Raw genomic sequence first — 20,484 nt, forward strand, 5'->3', positions numbered from 1 at the left:
TCTTGTAGTTCTTAAAGTTAAATGGATAAATAACATTTTGCTTTACAGCTATGTGCCTAATGATATGTAATACTGTTTGCTTTAAATACAATACTGGCTTGATAGCTTACCATAACACTGTTGTTTTTGCAACACATGTGGACTTACAGTATTAACAAATAAATACATTCATAAATATATTGTTTTTAATGTGGTGTATTTTTTTTTCACAACTAGCAAATATCACTGAATAAAACATTCAGTATATGTCAGTGTACAGAATGTCCAAGCATTACTCATGCGTACTACCAAACCTCCCTGACCCCAAGAGCATAGCCCAGCATTGTTTTACCTTGTTCTTGTAGATAGAAATTACTCTGTTACGTCATTGGCAGGTTGTAAACATCTACCAGGGGCAGCTGCTGGGAGCTCAACCTATATCAATGAAGCACCTGCAAACCCCCTATCCCCAAACATAAAACTACAGCCCAAGATTGCAGGATTTGGCCATACCTTGAAAAGACTGTTTCGCCCGGTCAACCAATTCTTCTATAGAATAACTGGCAAGCTCCCCTCGTGCATGTTTTGTTTTGCAGTAGGTACATGCATTTAGGCACCTAAAAAATAAAGTTCCAACAATAACATAAGTGTGTAAAACACTGCATATGTCTAGTAAAACATTATATACATTTTGCAGCCTGTATGCTCCTGTATCTCTCAAAGGTATCTGATCAGAGCATACTTCCAATCAAATACAAGTAACCGGTCATTTAAATTAACACAGCATATGAATCATTAGACAGGGAAATGTTACTAAATCACTATATAATTTTGTTTTCTGTTTTTTAAAAAAGCAATAAAAAAAACTCCCAAACTCCGATTTGTCCCATGTGCAAATAAGATTAAAAACTCTGAACAGAAAATACAAAGAAAAAAAAAATGACTCATGAACGTTCGCATTACCATGGTTAGATTATGCAGTTAACATATCAGGTAAAATATCAAATGTCTTTCTTTTGCTTTTTATTTGTATGGAATCTTTATTTTTTGAACATTTAGTACAGTGTGCCCATGGCATACATTTACCAGAGCATTCGAAAGAGAAAGCCAATCACAGGATACTCTTTTTCTGATGGTCTCAGTCTAACAGACATTTTAGTAATTGAAGGACAGAGGGAATGGGCCAAGTCACACCTCTGACTCATTCAGTTATATGTACAGGTGAAACTTGAAAGCGTGGAAGAAAAAGGTGCACAAGCAGCAGGGATGACAGCAGCCTGGAGAGGATTGTCAGGAAAAGGCCATTTGAAAGTGTTGGGGACTTTCACAAGGAGTGGACTGAGGCTGGAGTCAGTACATCAAGAGCCACCACACACAGACGGATCCTGTACATGGGCTTCAAATGTCGTATTCCTCTTGTCAAGCCACTCCTGAACAACAAACAACCTCAGAAGCATCTTAGCTGGGCTAAAGAAAAACAGACCTGTTCTGTTGCTCAGTGGTCCAAAGTCCTCTTTTCTGATGAGAGCAAATTTTGCATCTCATTTGGAAACCAAGCACCCAGAGTATGGAGGAAGAATGGAGAGGCACACACTGCAAGATGCTTGAAGTCCAGTGTGAAGTTTCCACAGTCTGTGTTGATTTGGGGAGCCATGTCATCTGCTGGTGTTGGTCCACTGTGCTTCATTAAGTCCAGGGTCAACGCAGCCGTCTACCAGGAGATTTTGGAGCACTTCATGCTTCCTTCCGCAGACGAGCTCTATGGGGATGCTGACTTCATTTTCCAGCAGGACTTGGCACCTGCCCACACTGCCAAAAGCACCAAAACCTGGTTCAATGACCGTGGGATTACTGTGCTTGATTGGCCAGCAAACTCGCCTGACCTGAACCCCATAGAGAATCTATGGGGCATTGCCAAGAGAAAGATGAGAGACATGAGACCGAACAATGCAGAAGAGCTGAAGGCCGCTATTGAAGCATCCTGGTCTTCCATAACACCTCAGCAGTGCCACAGGCTGATAGCTTCCATGCCACGCCGCATTGAGGCAGTAATTGCTGCAAAAGGGGCCCAAACCAAGTACTGAGTACATATGCATGCTTATACTTTTCAGAGGTCCGATATTGTTCTATGTACAATCCTTGTTTTATTGATTGCATGTAATATTCTAATTTTCTGAGATTGTGGATTTGGGGTTTTCATGAGCTGTAAGCCATAATCATCACAATTATGACAAATCACGGCTTGAACTATCTTGCTTTGCATGTAATGAGTCTATCTCATATATTAGTTTCACCTTTTAAGTTGCATTAGTGAAATAAATAACCTTTTGCACAATATTCTAATTATTCGAGTTTCACCTGTATAACCAGAGCTCCTGGAATTGAGATCTGTTCACAACACAGGCTAGTCACAGCAAAGCATGTAAAGGGAATGTTTAATGCAGTGGCAATGTGAGAACATATAATGTATTTCAGAATATACCTTATTCTTTTTTAAGACTCTCATATTTGCTTTTTTTAAATGTAAGTATTATTATAAGAAAAAAAATAAAATGCAGATTAGCCACTAGAGGAAGCGTTCTCAGTGGCTCAATGCTTTATTTCTGCTTCTTGATTAAAATTGCTGAGACAAGAAATCCATCACAAAAGTAGTGTATTGTTTTCATTGTAGCTTAGTAGAGTATGCTCTCTAACGCACCACTTCCTGAAAAGTGTTATAAGTTACCCATGACACACGGAGAGCAATGGTTTCAATGAGGCGACCAACTCAGTAGGAGACCAAGCTATCCAAAAAAAGTGACAGTGACTGGGTTGGAGACAAACCATGTGGAGATAAACTCAAAATAAAATAGAGGCACATATACTGATTATTAAAAGAATATGTTTTTTAGAGAATATATATCTATGTAGATATATATATATATATATATATCTACATAGATATATATTCTCTAAAAAACATATTCTTTTAATAATCAGTATATGTGCCTCTATTTTATTTTGATCCATATATAGATATAGATCTATAGATATAGATCTATAGATCTATAGATATATATAGTATCAAACTTTAAAAAAATATATATTGCAGTGATTTTATTTTTTAATAAACTCTATTCAGTCACTGATGGGCAGAGCTGTCTTTCACAGTCAAGTGGGCTGGGGTGGGTGGATCCCAAGTTGACAGCATTCACAGTTAAGGGGGAGGGTGTTTTATTAAATTCATTTATAATAAATAACTCTGAAATGGTTGACATGGCAGCCATTTAAATAATAATAATCTTTGACAAAACTCCAGATACTCTTAACATAGATCAGGTCACCAAGCTATTAAAAAATGTACATACAAAAAACCCCCAGAAAAGTGAAGTGCATAAACTTGTTTAATTTCCTTAAGATACTGACAGGTGTACTTTGTAAATTGTGCATTGCTTTATAAGGGCAATGGCTGTATTTTGTTGATTTTAAGGTTGAACTTAAAATCAAATGGCCCTCGTGTAAACAGGTCCTCATTATAGCATCATTATAATTATTGTTCTAAACTGCCCACAGTCACAGCACTGGAAACAAAGCTGGAAAATGAGCATTTGAATTTGACACAAAACAGAGAATAATTGAAAGTCTATCTAAACCCAAGAACAACCTTTTTTTTAAAAATACCAGTTCTTTTATTTAGGGTCTTCAGTTTTTCAGACTTTTTCCCCCCTCTATTCACACCTGCTGATTCTGCATGACAACACACTTTATGTTCAAGAGTAGCCTTCCTCAGGGATCCATATGGCAGGCGGGACGACCAAACGAAAGGACGCTAAGTCCACAGCGGGCTGGAAGACAGGGGGCGGATCTTCCAAGATGACGGCGGAGATCGGCAGCCGTGCTGGTGCGGCTGCCCGTCATAGCACAGGAGCAGGCCCTGTTCCTCCTCGATCTGAGATCGTGAGTACTGGGTCTCGCCGGGCCCATTCCCAGGCTTCTACCTCCTCTTTGAGAGAGAACTTTGAAAGATATTTTATTGGCGCAACAGGCTTCTAATTCCCTCTAGTCCTGACATAATGGAGGCTGACTTAGGCCTTGATGAAGCCCAAGGAGGCACTGATATATTGGCTAAGTTTTCTGAAATGTTGGAACAGGGACTGAACAAAATGGCTAAACAAATTACATCTGATAGACGCATGGTACTCGTATAGATGTTAGAATCAAAATTGGCTCCCACCGTCTTCCCCTACCCTCCTCTCCTAACTCTCCTTCCCTTCCCCCCCATCTCCCATATGGGGGGACAGCATCGGAGACCTATGGACTACTCTTCTCACCCCTGTACCTCGGGCATACGTTGATCTATCTGAATACATTGGTTTTTTTTTTGTTTTGTTTGTTTTTGCTTTGGTTTCTACAGCATGTTTATGTGGAATGTGGGGAGGGGCTAACTGGAATTTGCCTTTATTGACATGTCTGAACGTCGGGGGGTGAGTTGCAGCGGTGGGATTACATTTCTCCCCCTTTCGGGTCTGTTATACACGGAAGTTTATTAATTGCTTCTGCCGCTACGAAGCTGGTGGTCAGCCTGGGTGTCGTCTCTGGTGCCCGGAGGGCGGTGGACATCTGATACCCTTTGAGGGTTCAATGTGATACGCCGGGGTGACGCCTAGGAGCGGGCACTTCCCCTCCCCCTGCTCTGGGGTTCCGGAGCCGCACCAATGGTTTCCCCCGCTCTGACATACGGGTAAATAGCCCTCTCCCCACCTCTCAGCTCTAAGTTTGTTTACTTTATGCCGAGTACGCTGAGTGTTCCTAGTTCATTGTTTTACTGTTTTGGTTTTACATATATATGACATGTCTAATACCATATTTATTCCTTTGACTGTTCCTGGGCTCCTGCGCCGTGGCTGCCTTGAGTAGTCCACTACCCCCGCGTAGGCCTTCCCTCGCCTGTACACAGGTGTTTGGGTATTTTAGGGACTTTTGTGGTTTGTCTTGTCTGGTCTCTTTCTCTCCCTTCTATTGCCCTTGTCCCCTTTCTTTCCCTATTCCTTCTGTCCTTGTTGTCTATTCTTTACCCCTTTCCTCTCCCCCTTCCTTACTTTGGACAGCTCGGAGGGTCCTTTTGACCGCCTGCCCTTGCTATCGGTTTCCGGATGCAAGGCCTGAAAATATGCTCTCTGAACATTAGGGGTCTGAACTCACCTCAGAAACGGTCGCAACTCCTGTATGATCTACACAAACTCCATAATCAGATTGTCTTCTTGCAGGAGACTCATTTTCTGCTCGATAAGGCTCCTCTCCTTGCCTGCCGCAACTTCCCCAGATGGGTATACAGTTCCAACCCCTGTGGTAAGACCAAGGGAGTGGCGATAGGATTCCATTCCTCGTTGACGTGTGAGATACTTGCTGAAAGGGTTGACCCAGATGGGAGGTATGTCTTTGTGCAATGTTCCATTCAGAAGAGGATGTTCACATTGGCTAACGTGTATATGCCGAACCAGGGTCAGGTCCCTATGTTACTGTCTATTCTCTCTAAACTTGCGGATTTCACAGAAGGCGTCCTCATCTTGGGAGGCGACTTCGATCTGGTGTTGGTTCCTAGTCTGGACACTACCTCAGGGAGGTCACAAATCTCGTATCCGTTGCTTAATAAACTTAAGAAAGGCCTCCACTCCCTCCAGCTCATGGACGCATGGAGGGTTTTGCACCCGCATCATAGGGACTACACCTGTTACTCTGGCCCACACAACTCGTATAGCAGGATTGATTTCTTTTTGATCTCACACCATCTTCTTTCATGGGCCCCTACTACCGCTATTGGCACACGAATCTGGTCCGATCATTCCCCGGTGTTTCTCACTTTAGAGGTCCCGGGTATGTGTAAACCATCTTATACGTGGAAATTGAATGAGAATCTTCTCTTGGACCCGGTCTGTAAATAAGATGTTGCAACTACCCTTACCCACTTTCTCTCTGATCATGCAGCTGACACCACCCCCGCCCCGATTCAATGGGAAGCTCTTAAAGCCACGATTCGAGGGGTGTTTATAAAACACGGCTCACGACTAAAGAGGGAACCGGGGATTACCCTGTTAAACCTGCTGTCGGACCTTACTTTACTGGAAACTGCGCATAAAAAAGCCCCATCCCCCACACTGCTCCAGGATTTGACCAGGGTGTGACTGGAAATCCAGAGACTGTTAAGATGCTAAGTATCTCTCTCATAGGGATCGGGTGCGCAGCATTTTCTACGAACATGGCGATAAAAGCGGGCGTTTGCTGGCTCGCTCGGTTCGTGGGCAACGGCTCCGCACATATGTCCCAAAAATCAACTCAGCTAAGCATGGAGTGGTCCATAGCTCTGAACGTATTGCGGAAGAATTTCACACCTTCTTCTCAGCCCTTTATAATCTACAGCCGGGTTCGGATAACCCCCGCCCCCCTGACTATGTCAGAACTTCAAATTGTACCTGTCGCGGACATCTCTGCCGAAACTCCCGGATAACGCCCTGCCAGAACTTACTGCCCCGTTCACGGACATTGAAGTCCTTACTACACTCAAGTCTCTCCCCTCGAGCAAAAGCCCGGGGCCAGATGGGTTCACCACTAAATTCTATTCGCGGTTCAAAGACCATCTAGCGCCTCCCTTGACTAAGCCTTTCAATGCCATCTCCCGACCTGCCCTTTCCCACGCCAAGCTCTAGAGGCCCATGTTGTTGTTTTGCCCAAACCGGGCAACACATTGCAATAACTATTGCCCCATTTCATTAATAAACGTCGATGTTAAAGTCTACGCGAAACTCCTAGCTCATAGGTTGACATCCTTCATCCCTAACCTGATTCATAAGGAACAAGTGGGGTTTGTGCCTGCACGGGGGGCTAAAGATAGTATTAGGCGAACAATCACCCTGATGCATTACGCTCGGTCACATGGAATCCCCTTTTGTTTATTCTCGGTAGACGCCGAGGAAGCCTTTGATCGCGTTGGGTGGCCCTTTCTTCTGGCCTCTCTGCTTCAGACGGGCTTCCCTACAGATTTTGTGGATAAAATCATGGCACTTTATTGCCGACCGCATGCCAGAGTACGGGTGAACGGCGTGCTTTCGGCCCCGTTCCAAATACATAATGGCACCCGGCAGGGCTGCCCCCTGTCCCCATTGCTTTACATCCTGGTCATGGAACGCCTGGCAAACGCTCTTAGACTCAATCAATCTATTCAAGGCCTCTCAATCGGCAAGCAAATCCATAAAATGGGGTTATATGCTGACGACCTATTGTTGTACCTTTCCAATCCACTGGTGGCTCTGCCTTTGGTGTTGCACGAATTTAGAATATTTGGGGGGTCTATCCAATTACCGGGTAAATGTGCAAAAATGTGAACTTCTAGATGTATCCCTCTCCCCTGCAGAACGGGACAACCTCCGGGACTCACTGCCCTTTCGAGTGCGGTCGGATCACATTACCTGCCTAGGGGTTAAGGTGCCAGCCACATTGTCGGACTTATACTCACTCAATTACGCCCCACTGTTACAATCCCTGGAGGACACTCTTACCTCCTGGATGAACCTACATCATACCTGGTTTGGTAGAATCGCACTGTTCAAGATGCACCTGCTACCTCGATGCCTCTATTTGTTCCAAACCCTCCCTATAAGTCTCCCGATCCGCTTCTTTAAGCGCATCCGCTCGGCGGTCCTACGTTATATTTGGAGGAATAAGAAACCCAGACTGCGATACACTATACTGATAAAGAAGAAGGAACATGGGGGCGCCGCCCTTCCGGACTTAGAGACGTATTACAGGGCCACTCATCTATCCCATTTAGCAGCCTGGTTTGACTCCAGCGACCCTGCGTTATGGGTCACCCTGGAAAGCGACCTTTCCCCGGTACCGTTATTCACACTTCCGTGGTTACCGACTGCTCTTCAACCGCGAAGCTCGGATCTTCCCTTTTTTCCGCCCCAAGTATTACGGGTATGGAACACCACGATGCCCAGATACAGCTTATCTATGCCTCGGGGTCCCATGACCCCGATCCTTGCCAACCCAGATTTCCCGGCAGGGTATGGAGTTCCCACCTTTTTGTGCTGGAAGGTCTCTGAACCTGGTTATGTATCTCAGTTCCTGTCGGGATCGGCCTTACAGCCAATAACATCACTATCTGGCCCCAACCCGCTTCCGCGATCTTCATGGCTGGCTTACTTTCAACTACGACACTTTGTGGATGCATGGCGGATTGGGTGTGCCCAATTTCTACCAATATTATAGGGCAGCGCGGACTGCACAATTGTCCTCAATATATAGCCGGGGCTATTCCCTCGATTGGGTTTCAATGGGAGCACTCTCCGCTTCGGGTATGTCTATTGAGATGCTCAAGTGGCTTAATCCGAGACAGAGACCAGCTGTATTGGCTCCAACTTTAGCTCACTCTCTGGCTTTGTGGGATTCAGTTAGACAGAATGACAGTATGGTATCATCTCATACCCCTTTAGCACCTGTTTTTTGTCACCCAAATTTCCCTCCGGGTAGACAACCTAATGCATTTCAGTGGAGGCAGCATAAGGGCATAGATCGTATTGCACAGTGCTTTCGGTCACGTAAACCTTTAACCTTGAAGTACTGTCAAGAGAACCTCCATATGCCGTTGTCTGAACTGTTCCATTTTCGACAATTGAGCCACTTTCTGGGCTTCTTACATTTGCCTCCCCCAGATAAACCTTTTAATACTGTATATGAGAGGTGGTGTCTGGGGGATGGAAGACAGAGGGGTGGTATTTCTATGATATACTCTCTTCTGGTAGATACAAAGATTAAACTACCCTTTATGTTAGCGTGGGAGAGAGATTTGGCAATTGACCTCCCTACGGAGGTCTGGCAGCAATGCTGCCTAAGAGGATCCTCGGGTTTGCTTAACATCTCCCTAATCGAAGCAAATAATAAAGTATTATCTAGATTGTACTTGGTCCCCTCCAGGATGACGAGGATATCCCTGGGGATATCCTCCGATTGCTTCCGATGTACACTTCCTGGTACTATGTATCATACCTGGTGGCAATGTCCTAAACTACGCCCTTTCTGGAACAGACTCTATGCTCTTGTATATAGAGTGGTTGGAGTTCGTATCCCGAAGGAGGCTCACTGTTTTATTAAATCACCCTATATCAGGGTTCTCAAGAGCTCAGAATACATTTATATTTTTTTTCTTCTTGGCAGCTGAAACTACCATAGCAAAATCCTGGAGGTAACCAACGATATCTTTTCAACAGGTTAAAGTGAAATTGTCATGGATAATGGTTCACGAGAGGATGCAGAGCATTCTCTTGGATACTGAAAAGAGATTTGAACTAATTTGGTCACCATGGATCCATTACATGGGAGTATCGCTTGCTTTTTGACATGGTTTCAGACAGTATGGTGTGGAATGGGGTCAATCTTTGGGGATTGGCCCCAACCCCCTCCCCCCCCTTTTTTGTGGTCTTGCTCGGTTTTCTTTTTTATGTTAGTGGTGTCATCAAACAAGGTTTTAAATATAATCGGTTGGAATGGGTTTAACAAAGGCATTTATAAGAACACATGAATACTTTTTGATATAAATTAATGGGCAAAGCCCCTCTGTTAATGAGTTATTAACAATAGCTTTGTCATGCTGTATACTATACAATGTATTTTGGTCACAGTTATAAGGAATGGATTATTTTGGTGGTAAATATAATTAGGATAGAGCCCATTTAATAATATTGGGAGTACTATCCATTAAGGTTTATTAAGGTTCACAGTGGTTTAACTAGCTGTTTTATTGATAGGAATAATGGGAATTTGTTTAAGCACTTTTTAGAACACATGAATAGCTTTTGATACATATTAATGAGCAAAGCTCTCTAAAATATTTTCAATAATAGTTCTATCATATTGCACAATTTTTTCTGATCAAATTTATAAGGAATAGATCATATTTAAGTAAAAATGAAGCACTGTCGTTGTTTTGGTGACACTGAAGTGTTTGTATTAATTGTACATTTATTGTGGAAAATGAATAAAATACTATGAAAGATAAGAGTAGCTTTCCTCAATTACTTTACTGGAGTTCACTCCTGATTCCGGATACAGAACACTATTCCAGCTCCTGCTTCTTCAGGTGAAGGTTACAAGGTCTGGAGTACTAGGGTTGCCATAAAGGTACAGACTTAGGGGTAGACTTAGATTTAGTTTCATTTGTAACAGCCCACTGGTTTGAGGGAACATATCAGTATAATACATAGAAAAGCATCAACCAACTGATCACAGCCAAATCACACAAAGCAATGCACATCTCGTCACAACAGTCCCATTATATATTTCATTATTATGGGATACAAATGTAAATTATCATTCCAAAGCTGCTTTAACAAGAAAACTAAAAATGTATGCCACAAACAATAAATGAAATGTAGGATTTAAAGTTGTTCCACAACCCTAAAATGTATGGCATGCCTGCCCAAATTTAGTTTTCTGCAAACTAACTACAGCTTTACTGTAGAGTCGGTATGGTCCCGATATTCGAGTCGACCAACAGTACGACTCGAACATCGGCAGTTTGTGTGTTCGGCGAACACACAAACTATCAGGGCGCACCGCACAGTGCCTTGTGAAGCTCTTATTGGGTAAAGCAATGCACCTGACCACAGGTCAGGTGCAAGACTTTACCCAATCACAGCACAGTGCACTGTGAGAGTCATTATTGGGCAAAGCAACGATGGCTTTGCCCAATCATGGCTCAGACAGTGAAGTCCAGTCAGGTGCCGGATAAATGTAAACAGTTGGGCGCAGCTAGCTAGCTGTCACAGCTAGTTCCACCTAATTGTTTATATTTTGCCGACATCTTTCAGAACGCCATTCTGTGGCACGCTTTTTTTTTTCTTTATAAATAACACTTTTTGCTGCAGCAAGGTTCTATACATCGTACAGATGTGTCACTGTACAGGCAGTTTAAGGGGACCCCCCGGGCATGATGTTTAAAGGAATTTTTTTTTCATTGTTTTACTTTTTTATAAGCTTTCAAAAATCAGACATTTGATTTCTAGACTTCTGGTCCCATAGACTTTCATTGAGTTCGAAGTTTGAGTTCAAACTTGTCCTAAAGTTCGAACTTGAACGGAACTCGGGTGTGTTTGGCTCATCACTACTGTAGTGATGAGGTGTGGTGGTGAAGTTTTTGCAGGGAGTCAAACTGGTTATCCAATTCACATTGCTAGCCGAAGAGATGAAGTACTGCTACAACAGAATGGGGATGCATACACTTCTAGATGAAAAAGCTTTCTTATTACATAAAGATATAAATACCATATTATGACATTTTTCAAATTGTAAGTAAATTATTAAAACAAATGTTATTTATATTATTTGAGCAAATATTTGTGATTGTCATCCTTTAGACAGATAGTACTGTTCTTTCTTATTTATTGTCAAACACAATATTTTAAAATACTATGCCAATAATGATGTTGGCAAAGGAGAGACAAACAATAAGATATGTAGCATGTACTCCATAGCTGGGTAGGATCCAAAACCCTTCTACAATGTCTGTGCAATGTTTTATAAAGAATGTCCTTGGGTTTATTGTTATAACCCTAGTGTTTAGAAATCATTTACAAAATGTAACACATGACCTTTGGCATCACCCCAGGTGGTGCAACAATGTGCTGTGTATACGCATTGCAGTTTTATAAAAGATATGACTGATCTAGTAGAAGGTACAGACGAACAAAGTCAGCATACAACACTCTCTGAGGCCAATCAGGAGCTATGCAAATGACTGCAATGTACTAGGCCTCAATCCTTTAAAGTAGACATGGTAAAAGCTTCAGCTTTTAGAGGAAGAGCATAGATCAAGGTATACTGATCTCATGGCACAACCATGGCATCTGCTATCGAGTCATGGTTCTTGGAAACAAACCTGTCCAGCTTCATGTTGAACAGAGAAGTGAACTCCACATCTGGTGTTCCCCAAAACAGACACATGTCCCAAAACAGTTCTAGATGGATTGACCACTACACTTGGTCAAAAGACGATTTTCCACAAAAGGTAGTTATGGTAAAACCTTCTTACACTGTTGCTCCATCGACCAGAATGTCCAAACCAAATTGCCCTGAGAACCTGGACAGGAAAAGGTGTTAGCCAAGATTCAACCTGGCTAGCATCCAGCACCACACTGCACATACATTTCAACTTGAAGATCATCTGGTCAAAATCAATCAATAAATTGAGTCTGAACACCAGCCGCTACGAGATCTTTGCTTAGCATTTTGACCAGCCATTTAGAGTCTGGAAAATAGGCGTGGAGGCGAGCATGGACTGAAGTGCAAAACATACCAAGGTGTACACAGAGCAAAATATCACTTACAACTTGATGTCAGTACAATCCATAAATGGGAACTGTTAAAAAAAAACCATGAAAACCTGGGCACAGATCTAAGTGCATTATAAAAGTAACCGTTTAATAAAAAGGTAAAAAGTAATGCACTTACAGGAAATTTAAAACATCTCCCGTGTCACACATCAGATGGAAGTCTCATCTTAGCTGCTGGTCCAAGATTGTTTTTAGGATGTCAGGCACATGGAGAGAGAAGAGTCCAGTCCAGAATTATTCCAGATCACCTGTGCTGGAAGACACAGATCTGACCCAATGGCTGAGCAGTGCTGTAGCTGGTTCTCCTCAAGGCAGGATCACAGCTGCCGAGTACTTATGGGTTGCCAGGTGTCAGACGTCGACACCTGCAGCTGAGATCGGACTTCCATCTGATGTGTGACAGGTGGGATGTTTTTAAATATCCTGTAAGTGCATTACATTTTACCTTTATTAAGCAGTTACTTTTATATTGCACTTAGATCTGTATGCCGGGTTTTTGTGTTTTCTTTACAGTACTGTTACATGGATGTTTCCCTATCCAACTAACCAGGCTGCAGGATCAGTGCATACATCTTCTCTGGAATAACTACCAGTATAACTGGAGCTCCTTTAAAACTATTAATAACAGGATGAGCGCCTATCAAAAGAGCGAGACAGGTTAACAAAAATAATGTGTCCTTAACAAAAACACTACACAAATCCCCACAAATATTAATTGACTGGGTCAGTTAGGTGAACCTGGTTGTAGAAAAAAAATGTTTTATGGACAGTAACCACTGGAAACAGCAGGCTGAGGTAAAAGAAAGGCTGTCAACTGCAGACAGCCCAATATATAGGAGCAAAGTACTAAAATGCAATGACAAGCAGTGAGGCCTAACTCTCTCCTCCTCCCCTTTGCACAGAAGTATAGGGAGTGGGCCTATGGGATCCCCTGGTCAGGCTGTAGCTAGTGGTCTGAGCTCTCCCGAGCTGGCTCAATACTCTTGACCCAAGCAGTATACTGGACCCAGTGCAGGCAAAGCAGCTATGTGTCTGCACTGCTGCATGCTTGGGAATGCTCTATTCAACATTTGTTGTTTGATCAATGCCTGAGGAGAAGGAGGTTTGACATTTAAAATGGTGATTAGGGCATGACCAGTGCTTACTGGCCAGAGTAAACTGAAAATCACACCTCTAACTAGCAAATCTGAGAGTGATTTATATGGGCACCCCCAAGTAGCCTTCTTGAAATGATGAAGTATAAAGCAAGTTCAGTAGTAAGAGGATAATTTTAACCCCTTCACAAATGGCCAGTTAGCCACAGCTGCTTCAGTAGTAAAAAACAAATACATAGCTGCAGTACCATACAGCAGAAAAACATGAGAACAGCATGAAGCCTGCTAGGTACTCACAACCATGCATCTTCAGAGACAGGGACAGGAACACTGACGCAGGAATCCCTAAACATACTAGTGTGAAAAGCAGAGCCCCGTGCCAACTGGAACAGATGTGTTGTCACTGTCGACTGCAGCACTGTTGCAGGGAGAACACCAGTATACTTAATGAACTGGGAAAACCATGTGATCCTTGGCGGACTGGAAAGATTTCTAATATCTTAGCATCTGACCTGAATCTATAAGCAGCTGAGGACGATAAATTAAAAACAAAATGACAGTAAATTAAGAAAAAATATTCCAAAATAACAGAAAAACAGGGAGGAGTTTAAAAGAGAACTAAAGTCAAATATTTTTTTTTGTTTTGTTTTATTCCTCTTTTGGGTCACATTAGTACATTTACTAATGCTACCGTGACCCAAACCCAGCACATAGCAGGCTACTGCCAACAGTACAGAGTTGTGCTGCAGTCAGGATCCACCCTGCCGTCTGACAGCTTGTTCTACCTTTCTCTAGAGCTAGAGCCAGCTGTGCCCTCCCCCTCCCCTGTCTGTCCTTCCAAAGAGCGCTGGAGGAACAGAGAGGGGAATCCCCACAGGGAATGGCAAGTCACCACTTTCCTGCAGAAGGAGAAGACTGTGATCGTTCAGCTCTTGGAACTATAGAGCCGGCACGTGACAGCTGCAGTGTCATATGCCGATTCCAATTATTGGGAAAAGTAAATTTTACTGAAAAAAAAGTCCACTCTCTGGAGAACATGAAGCAAAACTGAGCAATGTATGTCCCGAAAGCATTAGCAGTATAGCCATGTTCACCATCCCACTGTAGTATTAGCAGGCACAGCCTACATGAGTGGGAACTGCGCCATGAATTTAGGAGCAATGCTTCATCTTTGCCAAAACATTACAAGGAGCTGCAATAGGTGGACTTCACTGACGGGCTTTACCAGGTCTTTGTGGGATCTTGGCAGGGCGCCGAAAAGAAAATTAGTATAACCCATGCTCCTAAGCAAAAACTCTACCTATGCTTTCACACCCTACTTGCCTAAAAGAGAGCTAAAACACATACAACCATTTCTGTTGTGTACCTTGTGTTTCCGCCACTGACAACAAAATAAATGAAAATAACTACAAGCCATAGCGTATATGATAAGCACACCTTTATAAACAGACCTGTGCTGATGTGTTAAATAATTTTATCAAATAGAAGCAGTCAAATGATGAGTAAGCCATACATGACTTCTATTTATATGTCCTAACCTAGTAACCTAAATGGAAGGAGACAGCTATAATTAAAATTCATACAAGCAAAAATGTGCCACTCTAAAAAGTGCATTCAGTACTATGAACTTATAGGAAAAAAAATCCAATGTGCATAATCGAGCACAGGCTCCCTGAGCTGTAAGACTTTAAAATGACAGGATGGAACAATCCATGCTAGAGTATGGTGCCTTTTCATACTTTACTGCGTGGCTAAATTTGCCTTGGGCCAAACTTTACCTTCAAAAGGGACATTAAAAGACTTGAGCGGAAAACTTTGATAATCTGAGTCATATTCTTTGCAAACGGGTTTTCACATCTTTAGGAGATCCCAGTTGGAGTGCTACATTGTCTGAGACAAAGGTTAAACTGTTAGTGGAAGTGAAGCACTCTCATCCAAGACAGAAAGGTGGGAAGACTGACCGGACAGCATAGGAGCTGCAGTGACTATGCAAGTCGGGTTTAATAGATCTCATGAGACAAGAATCCCCAAATCCTGCGTCAGCAGCTGGATAAAAGTCTAATTACTGATAGTATAAAGATAAAAAGGCAAGCCCCATATTTAATTCTTGTCAGTTTGTACACTTCAAGAACTGACATTTGATGAAATTGTGTCTTTAAGAACAGCTGTCTTGGCACCACAAGATGTCATACAATTCTGCCAGTGAACCTTTCCTCATTTGAGAGACCTGAGAAACACAGTTGAAAGATTTATGATGTGAAATAGGATTAGCATGAGCTGGTAATATACAGTTTTGACTGTAAAATCATGAATTCACCACCGATAAATCGGCCTCAAGCTTGATGACATGCATCAAAAGCAAGCAAAACAGGGTGATGGTATAATCCCAGTTCTTGCAAAGGTTTAACCAGGTATATTCTACATTCATATTCAGAGATACAGAATACCACAAGAACCTAAATATGGCTCTTGCTGTAAACACTTTACACTTCGAGTATATCTCTATCCTCTTTTTTTCTGTTAAGTTTAGCAGGTGAATAAGCATTGGTTTGCCTTCACTTCCCCCTCTCTTCAGTTTAATTGGCTAAACAATTGGTTTTTCTTTACATCCAGTCCCGAGATTTACACAGACAGGGCAGTCAAAGAAGCAAATCACTATGTTCCTTGTTAACACGTTTATATGCAATATATTATATGGACTAGAACAGTGGTTCTCAACTCATGGGTCGCGACCCAAAAGTGGGTCGCGAGCCCTTCTGCAGTGGGTCGCGGCGCCATCACGGCAATCACGGGTCGCCATCACGGCAGCATCACGGGTCGCGGCGCAATCACGGCAGGCTTGTATTAATGGATAGAAAGCCTGCCGTGATTGGCTCAGCGCTGAGCCAATTACGGCAGGCTTTCTATTCATTCATACAGGCTTTGTATAAGGTCAGGAGTGTGAAGGGCTTCCAGACTTTTACATTTATAAGCAGTACACATGATTTGCCTGGTCTGCTGAGAAGTCATCTATGTTACTGGCACAAGCACACTAAAAAGATTACTGTTTGAGGATTGTCACTGCAAAAAACCCTGGCTAATCCATCAGCAAGTAATTGTATACTTGAGAGGAAACAAGCAAGGATAGGGGTATAGGAGCTGCAAGGCACACATTTTGACCTTTGATTCACTACCTAGTGAGTCACTAAACTGCAACAATCATGCACCTAGTGAATCCTAAAAGCGAAACTCCAGGACTTTGAAAAATTAACCCTTGCAGTGGGGCTAGCCACTGGACGGGTGATCACTTCTAATACAAGTCGATTAGACGTGAAGACACCAAGGGGAAAAAAACACAGCCAGAGTGGAGGGGGAAAGAGGTGGGCAGTCACTGCTGCAGGATCGAGGATAGCATGAGTATGTCCTCTTTATTTCCGCCAAAAGCACTAAAACCTGGTTCAATGACCGTGGGATTACTGTGCTTGATTGGCCAGCAAACTCGCCTGACCTGAACCCCGTAGAGAATCTATGGGGCATTGCCAAGTGAAAGATGAGAGACATGAGACCGAACAATGCAGAAGAGCTGAAGACCGCTATTGAAGCATCCTGGTCTTCCATAACACCTCAGCAGTGCTACAGGCTGATTGCTTCCATGCCACGCCGCATTGAGGCAGTAATTGCTGCAAAAAGGGCCCAAACCAAGTACTGAGTACACATGCATGCTTATACTTTTCAGAGGTCTGATATTGTTCTATGTACAATCCTTGTTTTATTGATTTCATGTAATATTCTAATTGTCTGAGATTGTGGATTTGGGGTTTTCATGAGCTGTAAGCCATAATCATCTCAATTATGACAAATCACGGCTTGAATTATCTTGCTTTGCATGTAATGAGTCTATCTCATATATTAGTTTCACTTTTTAAGTTGCATTAGTGAAATAAATGAACTTTTGCATAATATTCTAATTATTCGAGTTTCACCTGTATATCTTTTTTTTTTTTTCATCCCAAGATGAAAACAAGCACTTAACCTGTACAGTGCAGTAGTAGCCCCACAGCAAGGGTCAATAATAGTTATGTCAGGAGTTCTTCTTTAAAACATAAAGCTGGCCATACACCTATAGATTATATGCAGATATTCTATGGTCAGATGGAAAAAGTGCAACACATTCCTCCATTTACGCTAAACTGTGTGCATGGAGCAATCCCCCACTGGGCCAAGCTTCAGTATCTTGCTAGTCGGCCCCGCTGGCTGTCAAAATACCTGAACAATCTGATTTGACGCAGGCATTGTTCAGGTATTTTGAGAGCCAGCGGGGCCGACTAGCAAGATACTGAAATCTCTCCAGTGGGAGATTTCTCCATCCACACAATATAGCGTGGATGGAGGAATGCGTTGCAATTTTTCCATCTATATTAGGGATCCAAGCCAGCCCCTGATATTTCCCTTTTAAAATAGTGATTAGCTGATCGCTCCAGTGTTTGTCCTGCACAGAGGATTGGTACATATCACTGATATGCACCGATCCTCTGCCGCTCGGCCACGCACACAGGAAGGCTATGGAGGCTCAGCTTCTCATCTGGATCTCCACTGCTCTCCCAGGCAGAGGTAGCGGGGGATCCAAGGAGAAGTTAGGAAAGCACTTAAGCCGCGGGGGGCATTCGGACGGAGCTGCTGTCACAGCAGCATGTGCGGTGAGGAGAGAGAGAGCCGCCGGCTGTCAGATTCAGGCCGAGCGGCTTTCTCTCTCCTCACCGCTCGGCGATCTGCTGTGATAGCAGCTCCGCCCCCCGCCGCTGCCTGCAGCGCTTTGTTCGCTTCTCGGATTCCCGCTGCATACAGATGGGGGAGAGCAGCGAGGATCCAGAGAAGCCCCACGGCAGGAGGACAGGACATCGCGATCTACCAGGGATCGCTTTGCGATCGGCTGGTAGATGGCGATCGACCTAATGGGCACCCCTGATTTATGGTGTATCTTCCTAATGCATGTGATTGATTCACCTGTAGAATGATGGTGAATGTGACATTTAAGGTTTTACACATATGCCATTGAGGGTAAATTATATGAACTGTTTTATGTCTTAGTGATGTGAGCCTGCCTTGTGAAATGTTAGTATGTAAAAGAAAAGTGTACTTTTTAATGCAATTCTATAGGCAATGGGCATCTCAATATACAGCAAATACACAAAAACACAGACACATGCAAAGTCACCTCTGATCATGCCATTTGAACTGCATTCTTCCCAAACAGTTAATATACCAATAATTAGAAAATTACAATGACATTAAACTTAACAGAATTATTTATTGTTTGGTGATGGTTATTAGAATTTTAAAAACCCAAGTCAATCTGCAGAGTGCTATCCAGCTGAAAAGGGAAGATGAAAAACATTAGGACACAAAGTGTCCTTTTAATTTTAAACAATGTGAGAAAAACATCATGCTTGGAAATTCCACTGCAAGATGACAACATTGTTTTAAAGCACAAGCAGCACGGACACTTGACATTGATGACTTTTTTTTTTTGCACACTGTGTATGTCTGCACTCAGTACAAGTTATTGTAACATTCTGCTTTCTCCATAAATCTTGAGCAGCCAGGAAAACAGAAACAGGTCAAAGGAAAGACAAAGTGTACACTTATGTGATCTTTAATTAGAACACATGGTTTGAAGAAATGCTTGAAGTACCATTTGCGTTAAAACTTTGTAAACAAAGCTCAGTTCATAAAAACAAAATGCATTACTTGTCCATAAAAAAGAGCCAAATATTAAATCAAATCTACACAGAAATTTGCCGGATAAGCATTTTCAAACCCTAAAAAGGTCAGCACAAACAAATTATCAAGAGTATCACATATCCTGAAGACAGAGTAGGTAATAACAGTATAAACTAAGAAACAACTTCAGTAAAAGTTTTTTGTTTTTTTTACATGTAAAACAGTAGCATTTATGACAACCATATTGTGTAAGTATATTTTTTCACATATAATAAAGCAACATATTTAAAATCCAGTTTTCCCTAAACCTGCTTCCTTCTTCCTATTTGCTGAACCCCAACTAATCAAAATGGATTGAGGGATTCTTTTTTTTTTTTAGTCCTAAATACATGAATTAATACACGTTTTGCATATGCCACTGTGATACTGTGATTCATTGATGGAAAGGTCCAAAAAGACCAGCAAATGACTGCTACACAGGGGGAAGGTTGAGTGAGGAAATGGGTGCAGACGATGCAACTTAAAATGTCATCAGCATATACCGTATATACTCGAGTATAAGCCGTCCCGAATATAAGCCGAGGTACCTAATTTTACCAAAAAAAACTGGGAAAAAGTATAGTGTGTATTGTCATGTTACAGATACATTGTCATTTGCCTTCACATATTATTTGCTTCATCTGTTGCTGGTATTTGTCTCCACCCCTTCCCATAGTTCAGGTTCTCCTCTGTGTAGATAGTTTCACCTGTCTTCATTATGTTCTAGTTTTCATTTCAGCCACATGTCCTTGCTGGTGGATGACATTATGATCTTTTCACCTATCCTATGTTCGCTGTTGTAAAGATCTGCACAGTTTGGATTAAGCCTAACAATCTTCAAGGTGTCATAATGAATTAAGTCTTGTTTGCCAACCCAGTCAAAGATTGGGAGTTATAGCCATCTCACCACAACTGTAAGTTAGAGATCACACTTTCAATGCTTAGACTGGGGAGCCAGAACAAGTACATACCCTTAATATACTGGTGATGCAAACAGTGTGTTGGGGGATCTAAGAAAAGGGGAATGGAGGGAAAAGGACACAATGAGTTGCTTTGCCTCGTACCTTCTACAGTAGCAAAAAAATTTAAATTGGTAAGGATATGACATTAAATGCCTTGCAGCAATAACAAAAAGGAGAACAGAGTGACATTTTCTATGATCTGTCCCGTGCTATATGGCAGATATATACATGACCCTATGTCTATAGATTGCCTTTTAGGGACAAAGCCTAATTTTTATGTATACATTTACCTAAATAGAAATTGTTAGAGTTGCGTCATCCTGATGTGGACAATCAAGAGGCTGA

General features: G+C 42.3%; 1 protein-coding gene across 1 annotated transcript in view; it reads right to left on the minus strand.

Annotated features, from left to right (window-relative positions):
* CDKAL1 (CDK5 regulatory subunit associated protein 1 like 1) overlaps positions 1–20,484 on the minus strand; it is a 610,267-nt gene that overhangs the window by 413,008 nt on the left and 176,775 nt on the right. The window contains exon 8 of the mRNA XM_018555678.1: positions 493–596. Within this exon, the coding sequence (XP_018411180.1) occupies positions 493–596 (104 nt within the window). The remainder of the gene's footprint in view (positions 1–492; positions 597–20,484) is intronic.

The sequence above is a fragment of the Nanorana parkeri genome, unplaced genomic scaffold, assembly GCF_000935625.1.
Source record: "Nanorana parkeri isolate BGI_ZX_2015 unplaced genomic scaffold, ASM93562v1 scaffold208, whole genome shotgun sequence".
Lineage (NCBI taxonomy): Eukaryota > Metazoa > Chordata > Amphibia > Anura > Dicroglossidae > Nanorana > Nanorana parkeri.